We start from the raw sequence: 19,266 nt of genomic DNA on the forward strand, positions 1-19,266 counted from the left end.
GCACAACTTTCTGCGCCCTTTTGACTTCCGTTTCTCTCCTAATCTATCCTTCACCATTAAAAAAATTCGCACCAGAATCCTGACAAATTTACTTGGAGTCTGCCTGACGCAAAAGCAGAATTCTACAACACTTAAAGACTGGAGTTATTCGAACCATTTAAAAGTTAGTTGGTCTGAAGACATTTGCACCGGGTTCTAAGCCTTCCGAATCTCAACAGCACCTCAGAAACAAAATTTTAGATTAAATAGCTCACCAGAAACAAAAGTTAGCTCCCTAACCTTTCTCAGGGATCAGAGAAAACGTTTTCTGCACTGACTAGCAGTCGGATCTTTTTTCAATTTTTGTTAAAAAGTTCACTTCTTTTCTCTTATTCTTTTTATTAGGGCAGCTAGGTGGCGCAGTGGATAGAGTTCAAATCTGACCTCAGACACTAGCTGTGTGATCTTGGAAAAGTCACTTAACCCTGTTTGCCTCAGTTCCCTCGTCTGTGAAATGAGCTGGAGAAGGAAATGACAAAACACTCCAGTAGCTGAGAAAATCCCAAGTGAGATCATGATCATGGATCACTACTGAAAAACCACAGAACAACAACAATTCTTTTCATTGCCTTTTGGTCACATCTTTTTTTTTCCACCTTGATCCTCACTTCTCATCTATTTAATAGTAACTACTCTGGACTAAAGGAGGAAAAGACACTAGGATTATGTTTCAATTCAGTTTCATTTATGGAGAGCCAGCTGTGTATAATGCCTCTTTTTCTAAGTGTTCCAGAGGAGCCAGACACTAAGGCAGTTTGGGTATTCCCAGCCCCATTTTATCACTTGCATTTTGCTGTCCCTGTCTCTCCCTGTCTCTTTCCTCTCTTTTGTTTCTGTCCCAGTTACTATCTCATGGCTTTCTGATTACCTGACAATCCGAGCTTTCCCTGAAAGGCAAAGGAAAGAGAGAGGTCGGTGGATGTGGGCTTTCTAATTTATTTTATGTGGAAGGGAGACTACCAGTTATTGCTGCAAGATAATCTGCCATATGATGCCTTTTACCATTTAGGTGAGGGCACCTTCCATCACTCTTGTATACTGGCGACCAAAGTGAAAATGGGCCTGGTGCTGAAAAGGTGAGAGTTGAAGTAGAGGAATGAACAGCAAGAGAGCCAAGATTGCGCCCTCAAAAACCTTCCATGTTTCAGTGAAGAAACAACAGTTTGCTGTCAGAGATGTTTATTACAATGTTAAAGGCACGAGGAGCAGACACCGTATAAAAATGCCCGTTGTCCGGGGTATACAAAGAAAGTTTGAAGGAAGTTGCCAATTGTTTGTTTGCTGGAACGAATTCATGACACAAACCACCTGGGTGAGAAGGCAAGAAAACCATTAAAAAAAACAAACAAACAAAAAACCCCCAACAACAACAAAGCAACAGGCTGCAAGTCTCCCTTCGTCAGACGCTCCTGAGAAGTCTAGTGACCAACAGCTCCCCAAGGTCAGCTCTCCAAGCAAACGGGCAACTGGGAGAACATCGAGGGTTGGACCCAGTGTCTTTGATCCCTTTCCAGTTGCGGCCTGTTTCTCCCTGCACCCCGCGCCTTTTGCCCTCATTTATGAAGAGCACCCTGAGTATTTCGTCCTTCTAAGAGCCCTCTGAAAGAAGTCTTTACCATTGAGGGTACAGGAATAGTGATAGAGCATATTAAAACGTAACTAACTGGGCACTGCGCGAGGACGAGATACTTTGGGGGCAATCTTCAATTGAGGCCCTGACCTTCCCCCAATGCGGCAAGGCTCTCTGTAAGTATGACTCTGACCCCTTCCCCCTCTCGCCCTCAAGTATTCGTCATCCCATCACACAGACCCATAACCGTTTTTTCTCCCTATTGCACTCTGAGTTATTTCTCCTTCTCGCCTGGCCCGCGACACCGTCAGCACTCGGGCCTGGCCTCCCCGGCACCTTTTGCCCGAAGGGGCTGGAGATCTGTGCGGTCCCAGTTTCCCGTGGTGCTTTATTGGGGCGGGGGTGGGTTGGGGGAGCTTCTTTTTTCACATGGCCGACACGAACCTTTCCACGTTGCTGGAGTAGGCAGAGTGCCGGACGTGGTAGGCATTGGGGCCGGCCCCGAGTTGCCCGCCTGGGTTGTAGCTGTGTGCCAGCGAACTGATCTGGCCAGGAGACATGCGGCCGTAGAAGTCCACTGGGTCGTTGGCCCCCGGGGGGGAGGTGGACATTGCCAGCCGGCCGGACGCCCCAAACAGCTGGCCGCTGTTTCCCTGAGGGTAAGATCCGTGGTTCATAGGCAGGTGGCCGTTGGGAACCGGGTAAGTGTAGGCCATGGGGTTGGACGGCCGAGGCAGCACCCCCGCGGGCCCTGCTCCACCGCCCCCTCCGCTTCCCCCGCTGCACGCAGGGTTGTTATAGGAGGCGGCGGCCGCCGCGGCAGAGGCTCCGAAGGAGCAGGAGCCCGCTGCGACCGAGGACGCCTGGCTGAGGTCCGGGCTGAGCGGGCGTCCGAGCGCGGGCGGCGGTGCAGGCTGCTGTTGCAGGAGGTCTCCGGGCCCGTGCACCAGGCTGTTGATGCTGAATACCCGGCATTGACCGGGGGATGAAGCCGGGTAGTAGACGGAGGAGTGGGGGCCCAAAGTTTGGCCATAGCCAGCTGGGCTCATGGCGGCCGCCACGCTGGGATACACGGAGCCTGGGTAGGGAGGGCGCGCCACTGGCACGGAGCTGGGGAACATGCCCGCAGCGGCCGCAGCGGCTGCAGCAGCCGCTGCGTCGTGCATGTAGGCTGGGTAGGTGGAGAGGTCCGTGCGCTTGAACCTCTTCCTCCGGCGCAGAAAACTGCCGCTTTCAAACATGTCCTCGGCGTTGGGGTCCAATGCCCAATAATTGCCCTTGCCCGGGCGGCCTGGCTCTCGGGGGATTTTGATAAAACAGTCATTGAGGGTGAGGTTGTGACGGATACTATTCTGCCACTTTTTAGGATTGTCCCGGTAGAAAGGGAAGCGCTCCGTGATGAACTTGTAAATGCCACCCAGGGTCAGCTTCCTGTCCGGGGCGTGTGCGATGGCCATGGCGATAAGCGCGATGTAACTGTAAGGGGGCTTGCCTCGCTGCAAGGGCCGCTTCCTCCGGCGCCCGCCGCCGCCGGCCTTAGCCACCGGCTCCCCCAGCTCGCTGAGGCCCACAGAGGGCTCACAGGCAGGGGGCTCCTTCTCAACCTTCACTACCGGCATCAGGGTGAGGGTCCTGCCCGCAGCCTCGGCCACTGGCGTGGGCGGATGCTGCAGGTCCGGATCCTCTGGACAGTCTCGCTGAGGAGAATGCCGCCTCTCCTCAGTCATCCCCTGGGCCGGGCCTTGGCCACCCAGCTCCCCTAGGGGAGAAATGGGGGCCCGGGCCCGGGCGCGCGGGGCCTGCCTGTGGCAGAGGGAACTGTGGTGGGAAGCACGGCCCAGGCGGCTGCCAAGCGGCGGGGCTCGGGGAGACTCACGCTACAACCCGCTCCCCCAGCGGAACGCGAGGTCGCCAGCAAAGAGGAAGCTCGACAGCAGACACGAAGCTACAGGCCACAGGACTTTTTAGGTGTTGAGGGCCGGCCCAGAGTTGTCTCACCTTGCATCAGATAATGGCTGGCTGGGAGACAGTCCAAAGAAGCTTTTGGCTCGGTACCTAAAGTGTTGGGGGTGTGTGGGAGGGGGGAAGCTGGGAGAGCAAGAAGTTATTGCAGACAGGATCCAGTGCCGAGATAGAGATAGGTGCTATCTCTGCAGCCTTCCATTTCCTACTCCAACCCCTTTTGCATCCACAATCCGGATCAGGTCAAGTCCAGAGGTACAGAGGACCAGAGCTTGCTCTTAGGGCTCTGGAGATCTGGTGCGTCCGAGGCGAAGAGGATTCGTGTGTGCGGGACCCATTCCGGGGTGGCGGGGAACTGACTCCTCTTTACAGATTGCTCCTCACTTATATTTTGCCAGGAGAAGGGTCGAATTCCCCTTCTCTGTTCCTGTAAGGTCTTCTCTGTACCTGGGCAGCAGGCACTCCCCTTCGCAAAACCCAACCAGCTCCTCCCTCCTTCCTTTTCCTTAAAGACACAGAGGCGCGAAGGGGCTGTGCAGGTATTCCCGCCTCCCGCCCATCTGGGCTAGAGCTCACCTTTGCTGAAACCGTATTGGTGGCGATGAAGTGGCTGCAGTAGCAGATGGTTAGTGGATGCCTCCGCACAAGTCTACCTCGGATGTCTTATCTTGGGGTGGAGGAAAGCCCGAGTTCTGCAGGCAATGCCAACGAAACACAAGCTCTGGCAGGTCCTACATAAAGCCGGAGAAGTTTTGGGTATGGTCCTAGCTACAGACTTGGGCTGCTGTCGAAGGACCTGGCTAGTCAAGTCCCTGGAAACCTCGTCGGCAGAAAGTTGCCCAGCAGGAGACGAATACTGGAATTCATTGGCCATGGTGACTCGTGGGGGGGGGGGGGGGGGAATAAAATATCAAATACGGAAATTCGGGATGTCTGCACGCTAGCATTTTAAAAAGAAAGGCAAACCTTAGGAGGAAGGATTAAGGAAGCTATATGATACTGTGGAAACTGCACTGTATCTTTAGTCAGAGGATCTAGGTTCGAATCCCACCTCTGAAACTACCTGTGTGACCTTAGGCATGTCCCTTAATTTCTCTGGGCCTCAATTTTCTCATCCATACCTCAATGGTTCCTGAGATCCATTTATAGCTCTATATTCCCGATTCTGAATAAACAAGGAAAAGTCACGGCCTCGATTTATTTCAGAAGAAAGGAAAGGGCCCCAAACAATGGGACCGAGTATGAGGCAGGGTAAACTGAGTTAGGATAACTTGGAAAGTCCACTCCTTGGAGGTTTGCCAACTCCCGTCCCAGTTCCGGGAGGACTGATTACTACTTTCCACGCTCCCCCAACCCGAAAATTCACACGGTGCCTTCCTTACGATGCAAACCTGTCTCTCCAGTGTCCCAAAACGAGTCACTGAAGGAAAGCAGGGGGAAACGGCCAACAAATGCTTTCTTCTCTAAGGACGCCCCTCTTTCTCTCTGCCATCTCTCCCCATCTTCCCCTCAAAGATAATGTCCTACACCAATTCGGCAGTCGGGAGGGGCCAGCGGCCTGAGGCTTCACCTGCTGCAGGCAGTCTCTGCAAGTGAAGAGAAACCAAGGGTACTGGACTCATCTTATCCCAAAGGAGCACTCAAATCTCCGGGTGAGAAGCCTGTGGGCGCAGTTTATCAGGGCCGTTGCTAGTGTTTGGGAATTCTGGTGCGAGTCTGGGAAGTGGGCGAATGGAGCAGAAAAATCTCTGGTAGATCTACCTACTTTAGATTCAGTGGGAACTTGAGTGTAGAAGCAACTTCTAGGTCTTTTTCTCTCTGAATCACTAATACTCTATGAAAAATACTTTCTTTTCCTTGGAAAGGAATTCTGCTACCCAGAAAAACCTCTTGCATACTCGTTGCAGCAACGTTTCCATCCTAGTGGTGATGGTGGTATTGGTGGTGGCGTGGCTGTGTCTCTTTCGTCTGCGCCTCCCAGTACCACCAGCGGCACTCCCCTAAAAGTGTAGTGGGGTGATTAGTCTGAAATTAAAGAAGAAATTGAGAAGTTTTCTTTCTCGTTTGTCTCCGGACCCTGAGGTAAAAACCAGTGTTCGCCAATTTGAGTACCATTAGTCCAACCGCTTTATGTAAGTTGTGAGATTCTCAAGGAGAGGATGGAAAGCAGACCCACTGACTTCGGCAGCCCAATTTGGCCCAAAGGCACAGGGCCGAAAAGAATCCGCAGAGTACCTTTAAGTTCTTTAGGTATTTTCCCTTCAGAAAACGATTTTTGCTTAAATGTCCAATAAAAAGCTTTGAGCAACTCTTTCCACATGACCCAAAAGGTTCTGTTTGTGATATTATTCCCAATCGAGCTGGTTTGTATTTCTCAAGTCTTTAAAAGCTTCCAGTCTGCACCGTTTTAAGAAAAAAAAAAAGACAAAATATGTAGAGAAATAATGCACATTATTTCTTTACGTTCATATCTGCTGGTAAAAATTGTATTTCTCAAGTCACAGATAGTAATTGTTTCTTATCCTTATTTTTTACAGACAGAAAATCTTTCATTTCTTTATTTTAGGGTTCAATTTTTTATCACTTATACCTTTCTACTAAGCAGCAACTCTTCGAAAACCATTTTGATATTTAAGCAGATTTTGGAGAATTTTAAATGAATAGTGGCATCCCAAATGAAGTGAACCATCTAAAAATTCCCCAATATTTCCAAACCTTGAAAAATGAGACTGATCCATATCTACAAAAGAGCCAAATCCAGGTGAAGCCGTTTATTAAATAAATAAAATAACAGAAAGTCAGATCACCTATTACATTCACCTCATTTTTAGAAGGGGAAACGAAGGTTCAAGAAGATCTTGATTTACTCTAGATCGCCCAGCGATTTTTTGGTACAGCAAGGATTAGAACCTGGAGCTTCTTGTCTTGTGTTCTTTGTCCAAAATCCAGCAACCTCCCCACCCAGACCCAATAACAACAATAGTAACAACTATTTCTTCAGCACCAATTACCTGGTAGGCATTGTACTATGTGCTAGGGATAAAAGAGAGAAACACGGTTAGATTTTATAGTCTTTCATATGAAATGTGATGCGTTTGCTCATTGCCTGGTTAGGAAATTATTGTTGAAACTCTATCAAATTGCAAAATTGTCTATTAAAAACTTTTCCTGTAGAGATTAGATTAAGACAACATTGAAACAACCCTGTTGGGTTTATAAATAAAAGATTGAGCATTTGCCGAGTGAGTTTTGGACTCTAGAAGTGACAGTGTTTATAGCCCTTTACTATTTTAATTCTAAATATCACTGATTTGTTCTATTCAACTATATAACTTCTCTTCACCTCCATGCAGAGATCCCTGTGAATGTCAGTCAGAAAGCAACTATCCTTAGTATTTTCTTACTGAGGAATTTCCAGGCACTGCTTTTCTCCCATCCGAAAACAAAATTTGCAAAGACAAAAATCCAAAAGGAAAAAAGAAAAACAAAATATTGAGCATGTCTCAGTAAATGAGTGCACCATCATCTTGAAATTCATTCCTATTTTCTAAAATACATATTTCAAGGATCGCAAGAATCAACAAGTAAAAAAAAAAAAGTACTAGCATCCCAAAGGACAGGTGGGGAGGGGAGTGTAGAATAAAGTCAACTGTTATACTGGTTTCTAAGATGTCCTTGGCTATGGTCTGAGTACTCAGTTCTCTCACCTTAGGGCTTTTATGAGGAAAGCATATTGTACACGCTACCATACCATATAAATGGGTTAATATTGTTATTCAGTGAATGCCCCCCAATTCCAGCTCATTCTTTTCTTCTCCAGTAGGAACCCCCAAATTAGTATTTTAATAAAGGCTGATGATTGGTTAATAGTCATGTAAATTGATGGAAGAAGATGGTTTCTAGGAGCTCTTTGCAGGAAAGAGTCTAGGTGAGAATTTTCTCCCTTATTTTTTGCTTTTCGGATTCCTGTGGCTTATGGGTAAGAAATAAGCAGGAGATAGGCCTTCTTGGGGGGGGAAGGGGAACACCTAAATTTGGAGACTATAGTTATTCCTACTCTTTGCCCATTGATCCCCAACTCTCTCAAGCACTAATTTCGAAGTAGCTATGTTTGCTTTGGCAAGTTCACATTGAGTTCCAGAGCAGGGAGGAAGAGAAAGGAAAGAGGACTACATTGTATTTGCAGATGATCTGCAAAGAATGTTCCAAGCCAGGAGTCCTCTCATTTCAGGCTACTGTGAAAGAAAGTCAATTGCTAACCTGTCTCTTAATAATTTGGAGAATTTGGCTTTATTTGGACCTATGAGTAAATTCTTTTTTAAATATATCCCTGGGAGCAGGAGTAGGGGACAGGACCTAAATTTGCTGAGGTCCCATCTACATTTGCTCAGCCAATTAGCGTGTCTGGATTAAATTTTCTCTCCCATTTTTAAAAATGGGTCAGCTTATTTGGGAAAGTGGAATTGCCCCCCAGTGAAGTTTCAAGAATTATGAAGATATAAACAAAGATGAAATGTCCCATCTCTCTGTTCCCTCCCACTTCCAATAAGTCCCAGTATTTCTATCTGCTCAAGCTACTGGAATATGGTGGAGAATCTGAGCCTGAGATTACTTATCCTACACTTTATCATCTGCTGAGTTTTCAGTGGGAATATTCACACCTCAGAAATAGGAAAATGCTACAGATCAAGGCTTGATTTATTGTTTTAGATGGAGAAAATGTTAATAATGCAGATTAAATTTAAGTATCCTGCCTTTTCAGAGAACTGGTTGTTAAATATTTATCATTGAAGCACTGACTTAACCCTTCAATTGACAGAAGGGATTTCCCCACAGAATAGCCACAGGAAGCAGATGGGGACCATCTGTTAAACCTCCAATAGAAACTTTAAGGCTTTGAGTTTTTCTGGCTGCAGTAGTAAGGAAAGGTTGGAAGAGCCCGTGTGCTCTGTGAGAAATGGAGTTGGATTTTGAGCTACTTTTATATAACAAGAAAACTAAACCCGGCCCAGTCCTTTCCCTTTCTACTCCTCTCTTTTTCTCTAATTTCCTCCATTTTGATATCTTCTCTTATTTCTCTGCTCCTTATCTTTCTCCTTTCCATTCCTCTATGCCTCAGTTTCCATTTCTTTTCAGTCTTCTTTTGATTCACACTAATTTGTCAGTATTTCCTCCTTTTTCCTTTTCCTTCTTTTTCTCTCTTCTCAGTTCTCCTCACTTTATTGTTTCTTCCTCAGGGGTTGTGGAATCTGAGCTCACCCAGTCACTACTCTCACCTTACTAGAATAGATTCTTTCAGAAAGCTCCCCAAATGTTTGTTTCTGAGTTTAGGGGCTACACGTGTCAGATAAAAGGGGGGCAAAGCTACAGGTGGAAGGAAAGGATTAAACAATATATATGGTGTCTTTGTGTTTATTTCCCTAGAAGAATTATACATTCTCTAAATCCTTCCTCTGTTTATAGTATTATGATCCCAGAATCCTTCTGGAAGGAACACCTCAGAGTAGCACTGGCATTTGGTTCACTAAATACTAAATACTAGCTCTTTCAACTTATAGATGACTGTCATATAACAGATATATCTAATACTTAATCACAACATACAAATAACCTCCAAGTGGCACTGATAGCTGGAGATTCCTGGGGGATGGGGTGGCTTAGGAGTTGGGGGGTTAGGGATGAGGTGGGAGTAAAGAGGGGAGGGGGTGCTTGTCCCATAGGACGATGGTCAGGGTTTCAGTTTTCTGTCCTCAAATCTCTCGCTATTCAGGCAATGCCCCAAGTTGTCTATCTAGAGGTGTGTGTGTGTGTGTGTGTGTGTGTGTGTGTGTGTGTGTGTGTGTGTATGTGTGTGTGTGTGTCTGCTTAAGCCTGTATTAAGAGGAATGAGGTGGAGAGAAGGAGATGCAGAGAGGCTGAGGAAGGGATAGGGACAAGAAAAGAAGAAGAGAGAGAGAGGACGAGGAGGAGAGAGAGAGAACGAAAGAGAACAAACCTAGGTAGGGAGAGAGGCAGAGTACATTCTCAGGTGAATTTACAGGTTGTTTAGAGAATTGAGATCAGGCTTTCTCTTTTCTTCGGTGTGTTTTGTTTTGAGTGAATTATCTAGAGCAGTGATGGGCAAACTACTGCCCTCGGGCCAGATGTGGTCCCCCTGAAATGTTCTATCTGGTTGTGGGACATTATTCCTAATCTGACAATACAATGAGTAGGATACTAAAATACAATGAAACTTTGAAAGAGTTGCCTTAGAAACAGGCTGACAGATGAGCTTTCCTTTCCTTTGTCCCCCTCTTTAAAAAGTTTGCCCATCACTGATCTAGAGAATTGTTTCAGTTTCCTACTTCATTTTGGCTATATACACCCAAGTTGTTATGTGCTGTATATCAAGTATGCTTTGCATGTATTTATTTTTTCTTTGGCAGATTAAACACTGTGGTTTGATATGTATTTAGCTTTAAGGCAACAACATTTCCATACATGGACACTAAGTAAACAACTAAAGTATTAGAGGAACAATGGGTGGTATCAGTAGTAGGCCTTTTGAATACAATCCTCGGTCATTTTACAGCATGTACAGGGCAAGAGAAGATGACTCTGAAATTTTCTGAAAATTGAGTTTTTATAAATCCAGTCCCATTCTCTTTGTACTTGCTACTTAAAAACATTATGTTGTGAATTCTTTTGTTGTTGTTTTTTATTCTGCATTTAGCAAACACCAAATGAAATCCACATACCTGTACAATAGAGTAGAAAAAACAGATTGTACATGAAATTACAAAATGTTATTATATAGAGCTTGCTTTTCTTTTAAAGTGCTTAATAAATTTGACAGGTACCTTTAAATGATGTCCTATTTATTGATGATTCCTTTTGACCTATTCTCATTTTTTGGAGTATGTGTGTGGGGGACCCTATCCTTATCCTCTCTCTCCAATCTACCTCCTCTCAACTGTACTAATAGGAAAAAGAAAAACAAAACTCTTGGAGCAAATATACATAGCCAAGCAAAACAGACTCCCTCACTAGCCATGTCCAAAAATGTAAGTCTCATTCTACATCTTGAGTCCATCAATTCTCTCTCAAAAAAGTGGGTATCATATATCATCAAAGATCCTCTCTGGAATTGTGTTTGACCATTACATTGAGTTAAGTTTCTTCCTGTTATTGTATAAATTGTTCTCCTGTTTCTCATCACTTCATTCAGAATCAGTTTATATAAGTCTTTCCAGGTTTCTCTTTCATAATGTCTTCTGCCATAATAATATTCAATTATGTTCACATGCCATCATTTGTTCAACCATTCTCCAATAATGGTCACCACCTTAGTTTACAGTTCTACGCCACTACAATAAGAGCTCCTATAAATATTTTTGTACTTATTCATCCTTTCTCTCTTTCTTTGATCTCTTTGGGGTGTTGGCCTAGTAGGGGTATCTCTGGGTCAAAGAGTATTTAGAGTTTAATCATCTTTTGGGGATAGTTCCAAATTGCTTGCCAGAGTGACTGGACTGATTCACAGCTCCACCAACAGAAAATTAATGGACTTGTTTTTGCCCAACCCTTCCAACATTTGTCATTTTCCTTTTTCATCATCTTTGTCAATCTCATGGCTATGAGGTAGAACCTTAAAGTTGCTTTTATTTCATTTTTTTTCTGATTATTAATGATCTGAAGCATATTTTTTGTGGCTGATGAGAACTTAGATTTTTTTTCTTTTAAAAGCTGCCTATTCTTATCTCTAAACTTTTATTTATTTTTATCAGTGACTCTTGTTCTTATAAATTTGAATCAGTTCCTTACACTATATATCTTGGAAATGAGGCCTTTAACAGACAAACTGGTAAGTTCTTTTGTGAGGTAGAGAACCCATACCTACTCAAGCTATCATGTAATATTTTAGAAACTATAATTTTATTATAAGATTTTCTTTGATTTCTTATTTTAAAAAAATTTAAAAACCTTCCAGAGGCTGTTGTAACAGAAAACATCCCAGGCCTGGACATCAGAAGACCAGGATTCTAGTCCTGTCTGTTCTACTAACTAGCTATGCAAACTTCTGTATACTTTTAAACTATGTAGGTCTCAGTTTCCTAATCTGTAAAATGAAGGCATTTGACTAAATTATCTTTTTGTTCAGTTGTATTTGACTCTTCCTGACCCCATTTGGAATTTTCTTGGCAGTTGCCATTTCCTTCTCTAGCTCATGTTATAGATGAGTAAACTGAAGCAAACAGGGTTAAGTGACTTGCCCACAGTCTCACAGTCAGTAAGTGTCTGAGGTTGGATTTGAACTCATGAAGATGAATCTTTCTGGCCTCAAACATGGCACTCTAGTCAGTGTGGCACCTAGCTGTCCCAAATTGTAGCAATTTGACCTCTACCATAGTACCTCTATTCCCACCTTCATATCACCTCCCTATATTATTTCAGCAGCTTGTTAACAGGTCTTCCTGCCACATTTTCCCCAGCCCTGCCCATCCCCTCCAATCTACTTTTTATGTTTTGCCAGAATATTCTTTTACATGTAGAGATACGATCATGCTATTCTGCTAAAAGATCTTCAGCCGTTCTCTATTGCCTACAAAATTAAGTTGATTTCTGATAGCCAATAAAGTGAAGTAAGAAACACTTGGAACCACCCTCCAAATGATCACAGAGGAACAAAAATGCCTCAAAATAAATCCTGGAGAGGCCGAACCAACAGAAGAAGGGGTTAGGTGGTGCTCTGTCCCAGAACAGCATGGAGAGATAGCAAGGAGGGTCCATTAGTTGGGGTAAGAGGAGAGAGTGCTAAAAAGGACATAGCTCAAGAGGCAGGGAAAAGATTGGTTTTAACTGTATCGGGGGAAGAGCAGAAACCAACAAAATACAGGACAAGCAGCAGTGAGAAGAACGTGGCCCCACAAAGTCCAGCAAGTAAAAAAGATCAGGGGGTAGTGGTGGGAGTAACTCAGCCCTGTAAGGTCCAGCTGGGGCATGATTGGGCAGAACCCAGAATGACTCACCACTAACTGCATCTGAACTGAACAGATACAAACCTCCTAACAGCAGGTTAACCAGGCTGCCTCTGCTGAGTGCTCAATCTGGAATGGAGATACCTGAGCTGACCCTAGACACTGGGACAGGTCACAGAATGAGCACTGGACAGTAACTCCCTCCACCCCATGAATGGAGCTAAACTTCAGCATATGGACAAAATGAAGGGGAAAAAATAATCTTCAAATGAGCAAAAGACAGAGGGAAAAGCCTGATACTAGAAAAATATTTCAGCAACAGTAATGACTAAAATGCAAGCTCAGAAGAGGAAAGCAATACAAACATGAAAACATGTAAAGCCTCAAAGGAAAATGTGAAAGGATGTCAAGCACAAAATGAATTCCTGGAAGAGGTCAAATAAAGGACAAAAAAACCCAAAATAACAAGAGACTTAGAAGAAAAATTAGAAAAGGAAATGATAGAAAAATCAACAACTTAGAGGAAAAAACTAACTGAAGAAAACAGTTTCCTAAAGAACTACAATACCTCAAACAGGAAAATAACTTCCTAAGAAAGGAAGTATACAACCCCAAAGAAGAAAGTGGATTGGATAAAGGGAAGTTAATGACTCCATAAGAGAGCAAGAAATAATAAATCAGATTCAAAAGAATGAAAAAATAGAAGACAATCTGAAATCTCTCACTGGAAAAACAACTGATTTGGTCTAAGGTGAAATAATCTAATAATCATTAGACTGCCTGAAAGCCATGATCAAAATAAAAATAAAAATCTGGACACCATATTGCAAGGAATTATCAGAGACAACTGCCCTGGTGTTCTTGAACAAGAGGGAAAAATAGAAATCGAAAGAATCTACCAATCACCTCCTGAAAGAGATCCCAAATTTAAAATCCCAAGACTACTACAGTGAAATTCCAAAACTCCCAAGCCAAGGAGAAAATATCACACAGAGCCAGAAAAGAAGCAATTCAAATATTGTAGAACCATAGTCAGGATTGATTACACAGGACCCAGAAGCTTCTGCATCGAAGGACTGGAAGGCATGGAATATGATATTCCTACAAGGCAAAGGAGCTAGGCCTATAATCATAAATCACTTACCCAGAAAAAACTGTCTTACCATCATTTTAAGGTTTATTTTATCTCTGGCCAAAAATTTGTCAGTCCTATATTTTAGGCTGTGGTCTAGAAATATGACGTTCATTCTTCTTCTGTTTGCTAGATATTTAGACCACCTTTGCCAGAGAAAAAGGTTTAAGATCATGAATGAATTGGAAAAATGGAAAACATTTGTTCTAACCCTAGCTGTCTTTGCCTTTGAAGGGGCAGTATCCACTAAAAGAAAACTGATGACAGAGTATGGTCTGGAATAAAAAGGGCTAAATTTCACCCTTTAACATCCAATTGGAGGTAGAAAGTAGGACACTGAGACCATGGATCATAAAGAAACAAAGATTTTAAATTTAGGGTCATGACTTAAAGTGAGGAAAACATTACCTTCACATACAAATCTAAGGATAAGTGTTTGCTTCTATCTCTTTTCTGTCTCAGACATTCTAAGTCATCTAGGTGGTAGAGGGTGGAGTGGGTAGATATCTAGGCCTAGGGTCAGGAAGGCCTGAGTTCAAAACCAGCCTTAGACACTAGCTGTGTGATTCTGGGTAGGTAGGTTTGCCTTAGTTTCCTCATCTGTAAAATGGAGGTTGTAATAGTGCCTACCTCACAGAGTTGTTGTGAGCATCAAATGATATAATAATTCTAAAGTGTTTACCACAGTGCCTGGCACAGAGTAAGTGCTATATAAATGATCATATTTTGGGGAGGGTGGCTTAGTTGTAATAATTTCTTTCTTTCTTAAAAAAATCAATTATGAATTCTTAACACCAAAGAAAAATGACCAGAATTGCACATCATGAGTAAATATGAATTTTTTACAGTAATTAAATTTTTTCCCCATTTATTCATAAAACAATTTTTGATGTTCATTTTCTGACAAAAACTTATTAGTGTTATTATATTTCTTTCTGTCTGCCTTGGCTCTTGGTCCTCTAGAGGCTGGAGACTTGGTCTCTGTTGTCACTTTCTAATAGTATAGTTTAATGGATAGAAAAAAGACTAAGATATAGTATCAGAGGAACTGTTTTTTCCAGGTTATTTGCTTGTCCAAGTTATTTAACCTTTTGTTCTTAAGATTTCTTACCTTTGAAATGAAGACATCAAAATATATAATTTACTTTTTGGCATTAGATGTGTTAGATTAATTTTTTTAATTCAACAGACTTTTGTTAGTGATTGATGAGGATTGGTTGAAGAAACCAGTGGTGTTTAATCTAGAGAAGAGAAGACTGGGAGAATGTGGTTGCTGTCTTATTTGAAAGATTGTCTTGTGGAAGAGAGGTTAGACTCCCATCCCTCTGATGACTTGAAGTTCATCATGTGAGTTATATGATAATTTGTACCACTTGGATGAGCTGGGAACCACCATGAAGCCTTCCATTAAAATGCAGGACCACAAGGTTTTACCATTTTGTCTTGATGCTTTGTTCTCTAGAGTCCCTGTCACTATCCTCTGACCTCCTGATGTATTCCCTAAAGGCTCCTGGGACTTAGACTCTTGTGTTACCATCGGAAAGTCACTTAACCCTATTTGGCTCAGTTTCCTCATATGTAAAATGAGCTGGAGAAAGAAATGGCAAACCACTCCAGTATCTTTCCAAGAAAACCCCAAAGGAGGTCATTAAGGGTGGGACATGAATGAAAGCAATTGAAAAAACTTGAGAATAGGGATTATCTCATTTTTTTCTGTATGTATCCCTAGTGTTTGGCACATACAACACATTTAATAAATGTACTTTTAATTCATTCACTTTGCACCTTCATTTCTCATCGATTATTGATAGTCCTTGGCATTATAGGACTCCATATGCCTGTCACATTCCCTGCTTATTCCTTTAACTGAAGACTTTGACATGTACTTCCACCAAAACCCATCATAACCAAGTCTGTTGACCATTCTCTCTTTGCCTGCCATTACACTTCAATTGAACTCCAGGGTAGAGGGGATAGAGGTGGGTGGCGATGGGAGGACATTTGAAAATAGTTCCTTTAACCTCTAAGACTTTAGAAGTATCCTTGTCACGTTGATTGGAGGGGGAGAAAAATGATCATGTGGTGAATGGTGTTGACAGAATTGGTGAACCATATTCCCCATTAAAGGTCCCTTTAGAAGCACTGAATTACTAGGGCAGCAAGACTCTTGTTAGCAGTATTAACCAATCAGCAAGTCAAGAGGAATTTAACATTTCTTTGGGGCAGGCTACTTATGTATAGAATTGCCAAAAAATATAACACCACATGCTGTAAGGTGGAAGGTAGAAAGGGTAGAAGGAAGGAAAGAATGAGGAAGGAAGAAAGGAAAAGACAGAAGAAAGAAAGAGGGAAGGAAGGAAAGTCAGAAAGAAAATGAAAAAAAGTATAGAAGAAGACTGAGAAAATAGGAAGAAGAAATGAGGAAGAAATAAGGGGAAGAGGACATGAAGTATAAAAAGAAAGAGGAAAAACAGGAAGAAAGGAAGGAAAGTAGGAAGAATTAAGAAGGGGGAAAAGACAAGGAGAAAGAATAGAATGGAAGGAAAGCAGGAAGGGAAGGACAGAAATATATTACTAAAGTTAAAGGGTTTTAAATTTTGTTTTATTTTTAATTTTTTTAAAGAAAGCAACTAGCATCAATCTATAGTCTTGCTTGCTCATAACATTAGACTGCAGCTCCACCTACTGACTGGAGTTTTTTTGTTTTGTTTCATTTTGCCCATAGTTACATTTCTCTTCACCTCCGCAATACCACTACTTAAAAATAGTGATGTATTTTGTTTTTATATAACTTTTGTTTCTGGAAATATTTCTTTCATCCTACACCTTCCAAAGAGCTATCCCTAGTAAAGATAATAACATCTATTTTTTTTAAAACCCTTACCTTCTGCCTTAGAACCAATATTATGTACTATTTATTGGTTCTAAGGTAGAAGAATGGTAAGGGCTAGGCAATGGGGGTTAAATGACTTGCCCAGGGTCACACAGCTAAGAAGTGTTTGAGGCCAGATTTGACCCTAGAACCTCATGTCTTTAGGCCTGGCTCTCAATCCACTGAGCTACCCAGCTGCTCCTGAGAAAATAATATTTTTAAATGGGGGGTGCTATTGGACAAAACTAATTGATATATCAGCTTAGTCTGATAGTGTATACCACATTCCATACCCATTGTCCCCCATCTTTGCAAAGAAGGGAGGATGCTAAAAACAGCCTTATTCATTCATTCATTCATTTATCTATTAATCTATCTATCTATTTATTTATTTGCTTGTTTTTTGTGTGTTTTATATTATTTTAAAAATTATTATTTATTTATTACAAATTACATGTAACAAATTTCCATATAAGTTTTCTGAAGTTATATGATCCAAATTGTCTCCTTCTCTTCTTCCCTCCTTGCTCTTGGAGCTGGCAAGCAATTCCATTTAGATATTACCTGTATCATCACATAAACATATTTCCATATTATTCATTTTTGTAAGTGAAAAATCATATAAAACCAAAACACCAAAACATATACCCAAATTCACAAGTGATAAATCATATGCTTTCATCTGCATTCCTACTCAAACAGTCTTTTTTTTTAATGATACTAGTTAGTATATCACAAAGTATGTATCTATAAGGCCTAGGAGGGGCACCTTCAAATCTTAGTGAGTCCATCACAAATCTCTTTGTCTGGGGGGTAATATTGGTTCTTGATTATTGTTTAATATCATATGATTGTTAAAATTGGAATTATTTTTCTAATAAGCTTGACACATGGTTAATCCTTTTGGTCTGTGACAACTATATACTCTCCTGATTCAAATCAAATGTCTCGTTAGAGTACAAGAAATCCACCCTTTGGACTAACAACAGATGAGAAAGCCATAGAATTTCTTTTCTATTTTTTTTAACCCTTATCTTATGTCTTGGTATAAATTTTAAGACAGAAGAACAGCAAGGTTTAGGCAATTCAGGCTGTGACTTGCCCACAACCATCTAACTAGGAAATGTCTGAGACCAGATTTGAACCCAGGTCCTCTTGATTCCAGGCTTGGCACTCCATCCACTATGCTGCCTAGATACTCTTGCCTTACAGTTTCTTAACACATTTCTGCAGCCATTGCATACTTGGCTTTAAATGATGAAAGAGCAATGGCCAAGGACTTTTGGATAGACCAACCGAAGATTCCTTTCTTGAAATAGCCTTGAAATAGCCACCAATGGACTGACGATCAATGATGCCTCTAGTCCATTTAGCATCTTTAAATTTAATTGCTCTTAATTTTCTACCAATTATATTACTGATGATGATTACTGATGATATATCGATTATACATATATATTAGTATTACAAACACTAATTAGTAAGTTAGTATTAGAAATATTTATTTCTAGCTGCCATAAAAAGTGTCCTCATATGATGACTGGGTAAACACTTTATTACACACTTGGAATGACATTAGATTTGGAGAATGTTAGAGCAGATAAGGATGTTAGAGATCACCCAGTTGCAGGATTATAGAACAACTTCATGGCAAAATGCTTTGGGGAATAGGGAGGGAGGCACATTTATATAGTGTCTAATATTTACCAGGCACTGTGTTAAATACTTATATCGGTATTATCTTATTTGAGTTCATGATAATGCTGTAAGGAAGGTGTTATTATTTTCCCTATTTTACAGTTGAGAAAACAGTACCTATTTAAGGTTGGATTTGAATTCAGACATTCCTGACTCCAAGCCTAGCATTCTATCTACTATTCCACCAGTAGACTCTAGCACCATAGCTCTAGAACTGAAAAAAGGTGTTTAGAGGTCATCTAGCCAAATTCTTTCATTTTATATCTAGCATGGGGTCTGGTGGTATAGTGCTCTACTATATATGGTTGCCAGTCATTCTTACCCTCTTAATCACCTTTCCCTCACTATCTCTAGTGAAGGTAGGGCTAATTTTTCTCTTACAGTGATTTTTTCTCCCGTTACTCCATCAACTCCTCTTTGATGGAAAGGGATTTCCTACCCAACAAAGTTTGGGGAAAATGGTAGGGATTCTGTCTCAGTACCAGTCAAGCCATTTGGGACACCTCAACCACTGCTCCATATCTAGAGGAATCTCCAAATATATCATCTATCTTTCTGCCCTGGGAAATAATAAAAATTAATTAGTAGTTTTTTTTTATAACTCTGAGGCACCATTCAGGCAAAATACCACAATTTTAAAACTTCCTTTCTCCAGGAGATCCTTAATTCTCATCTTCACTACAATAACACATCTAGATTATTGGTGATTATCAGCATTTCTTAAGATTACTAGCATAAGATATAAAGTAGTCAGAAAGGTAAACAAGCTTTAAATAAGTATATAAGAACAGAAAATGAGAATTCTATTTAAAATAATAAATCTTGGGGTGTGTGTGTGTGTGTGTGTGTGTGTGTGTGTGTGTGTGTGTGTGTGTATTTTACGCTTATAATAGTCATAGCAAGGTGGCTTAGTAGATAGAGAAATAGGCCTAGAGACAGGAGGTCCTAGGTTCAAATGTGGTCTCAGACACTTCCTAGCAGTGTGTCTCCTCCTCCTCCTCCTCCTCCTCCTCCTCCTCCTCCTCCTCCTCCTCCT

At 41.8% G+C, this 19,266-nt stretch overlaps 1 protein-coding gene across 1 annotated transcript; it reads right to left on the reverse strand.

The window, feature by feature from the left end:
• Window positions 1-2,034: 2,034 nt before the first annotated feature.
• Window positions 2,035-3,336, reverse strand: FOXE1 (forkhead box E1). The gene has a single exon (XM_044657516.1). It carries the CDS (start codon window positions 3,334-3,336, stop codon window positions 2,035-2,037), a length of 1,302 nt encoding a protein of 433 aa, XP_044513451.1.
• Between the last annotated feature and the right edge of the window lie 15,930 nt (window positions 3,337-19,266).

The sequence above is a fragment of the Gracilinanus agilis genome, chromosome 1, assembly GCF_016433145.1.
Source record: "Gracilinanus agilis isolate LMUSP501 chromosome 1, AgileGrace, whole genome shotgun sequence".
NCBI lineage: Eukaryota > Metazoa > Chordata > Mammalia > Didelphimorphia > Didelphidae > Gracilinanus > Gracilinanus agilis.

What these genes read in the sequence shown, in the direction of transcription:
- FOXE1 (XM_044657516.1), bottom strand. Translation starts at nt 3,336, where the DNA reads ATGACTGAGGAGAGGCGGCATTCTCCTCAGCGAGACTGTCCAGAGGAT.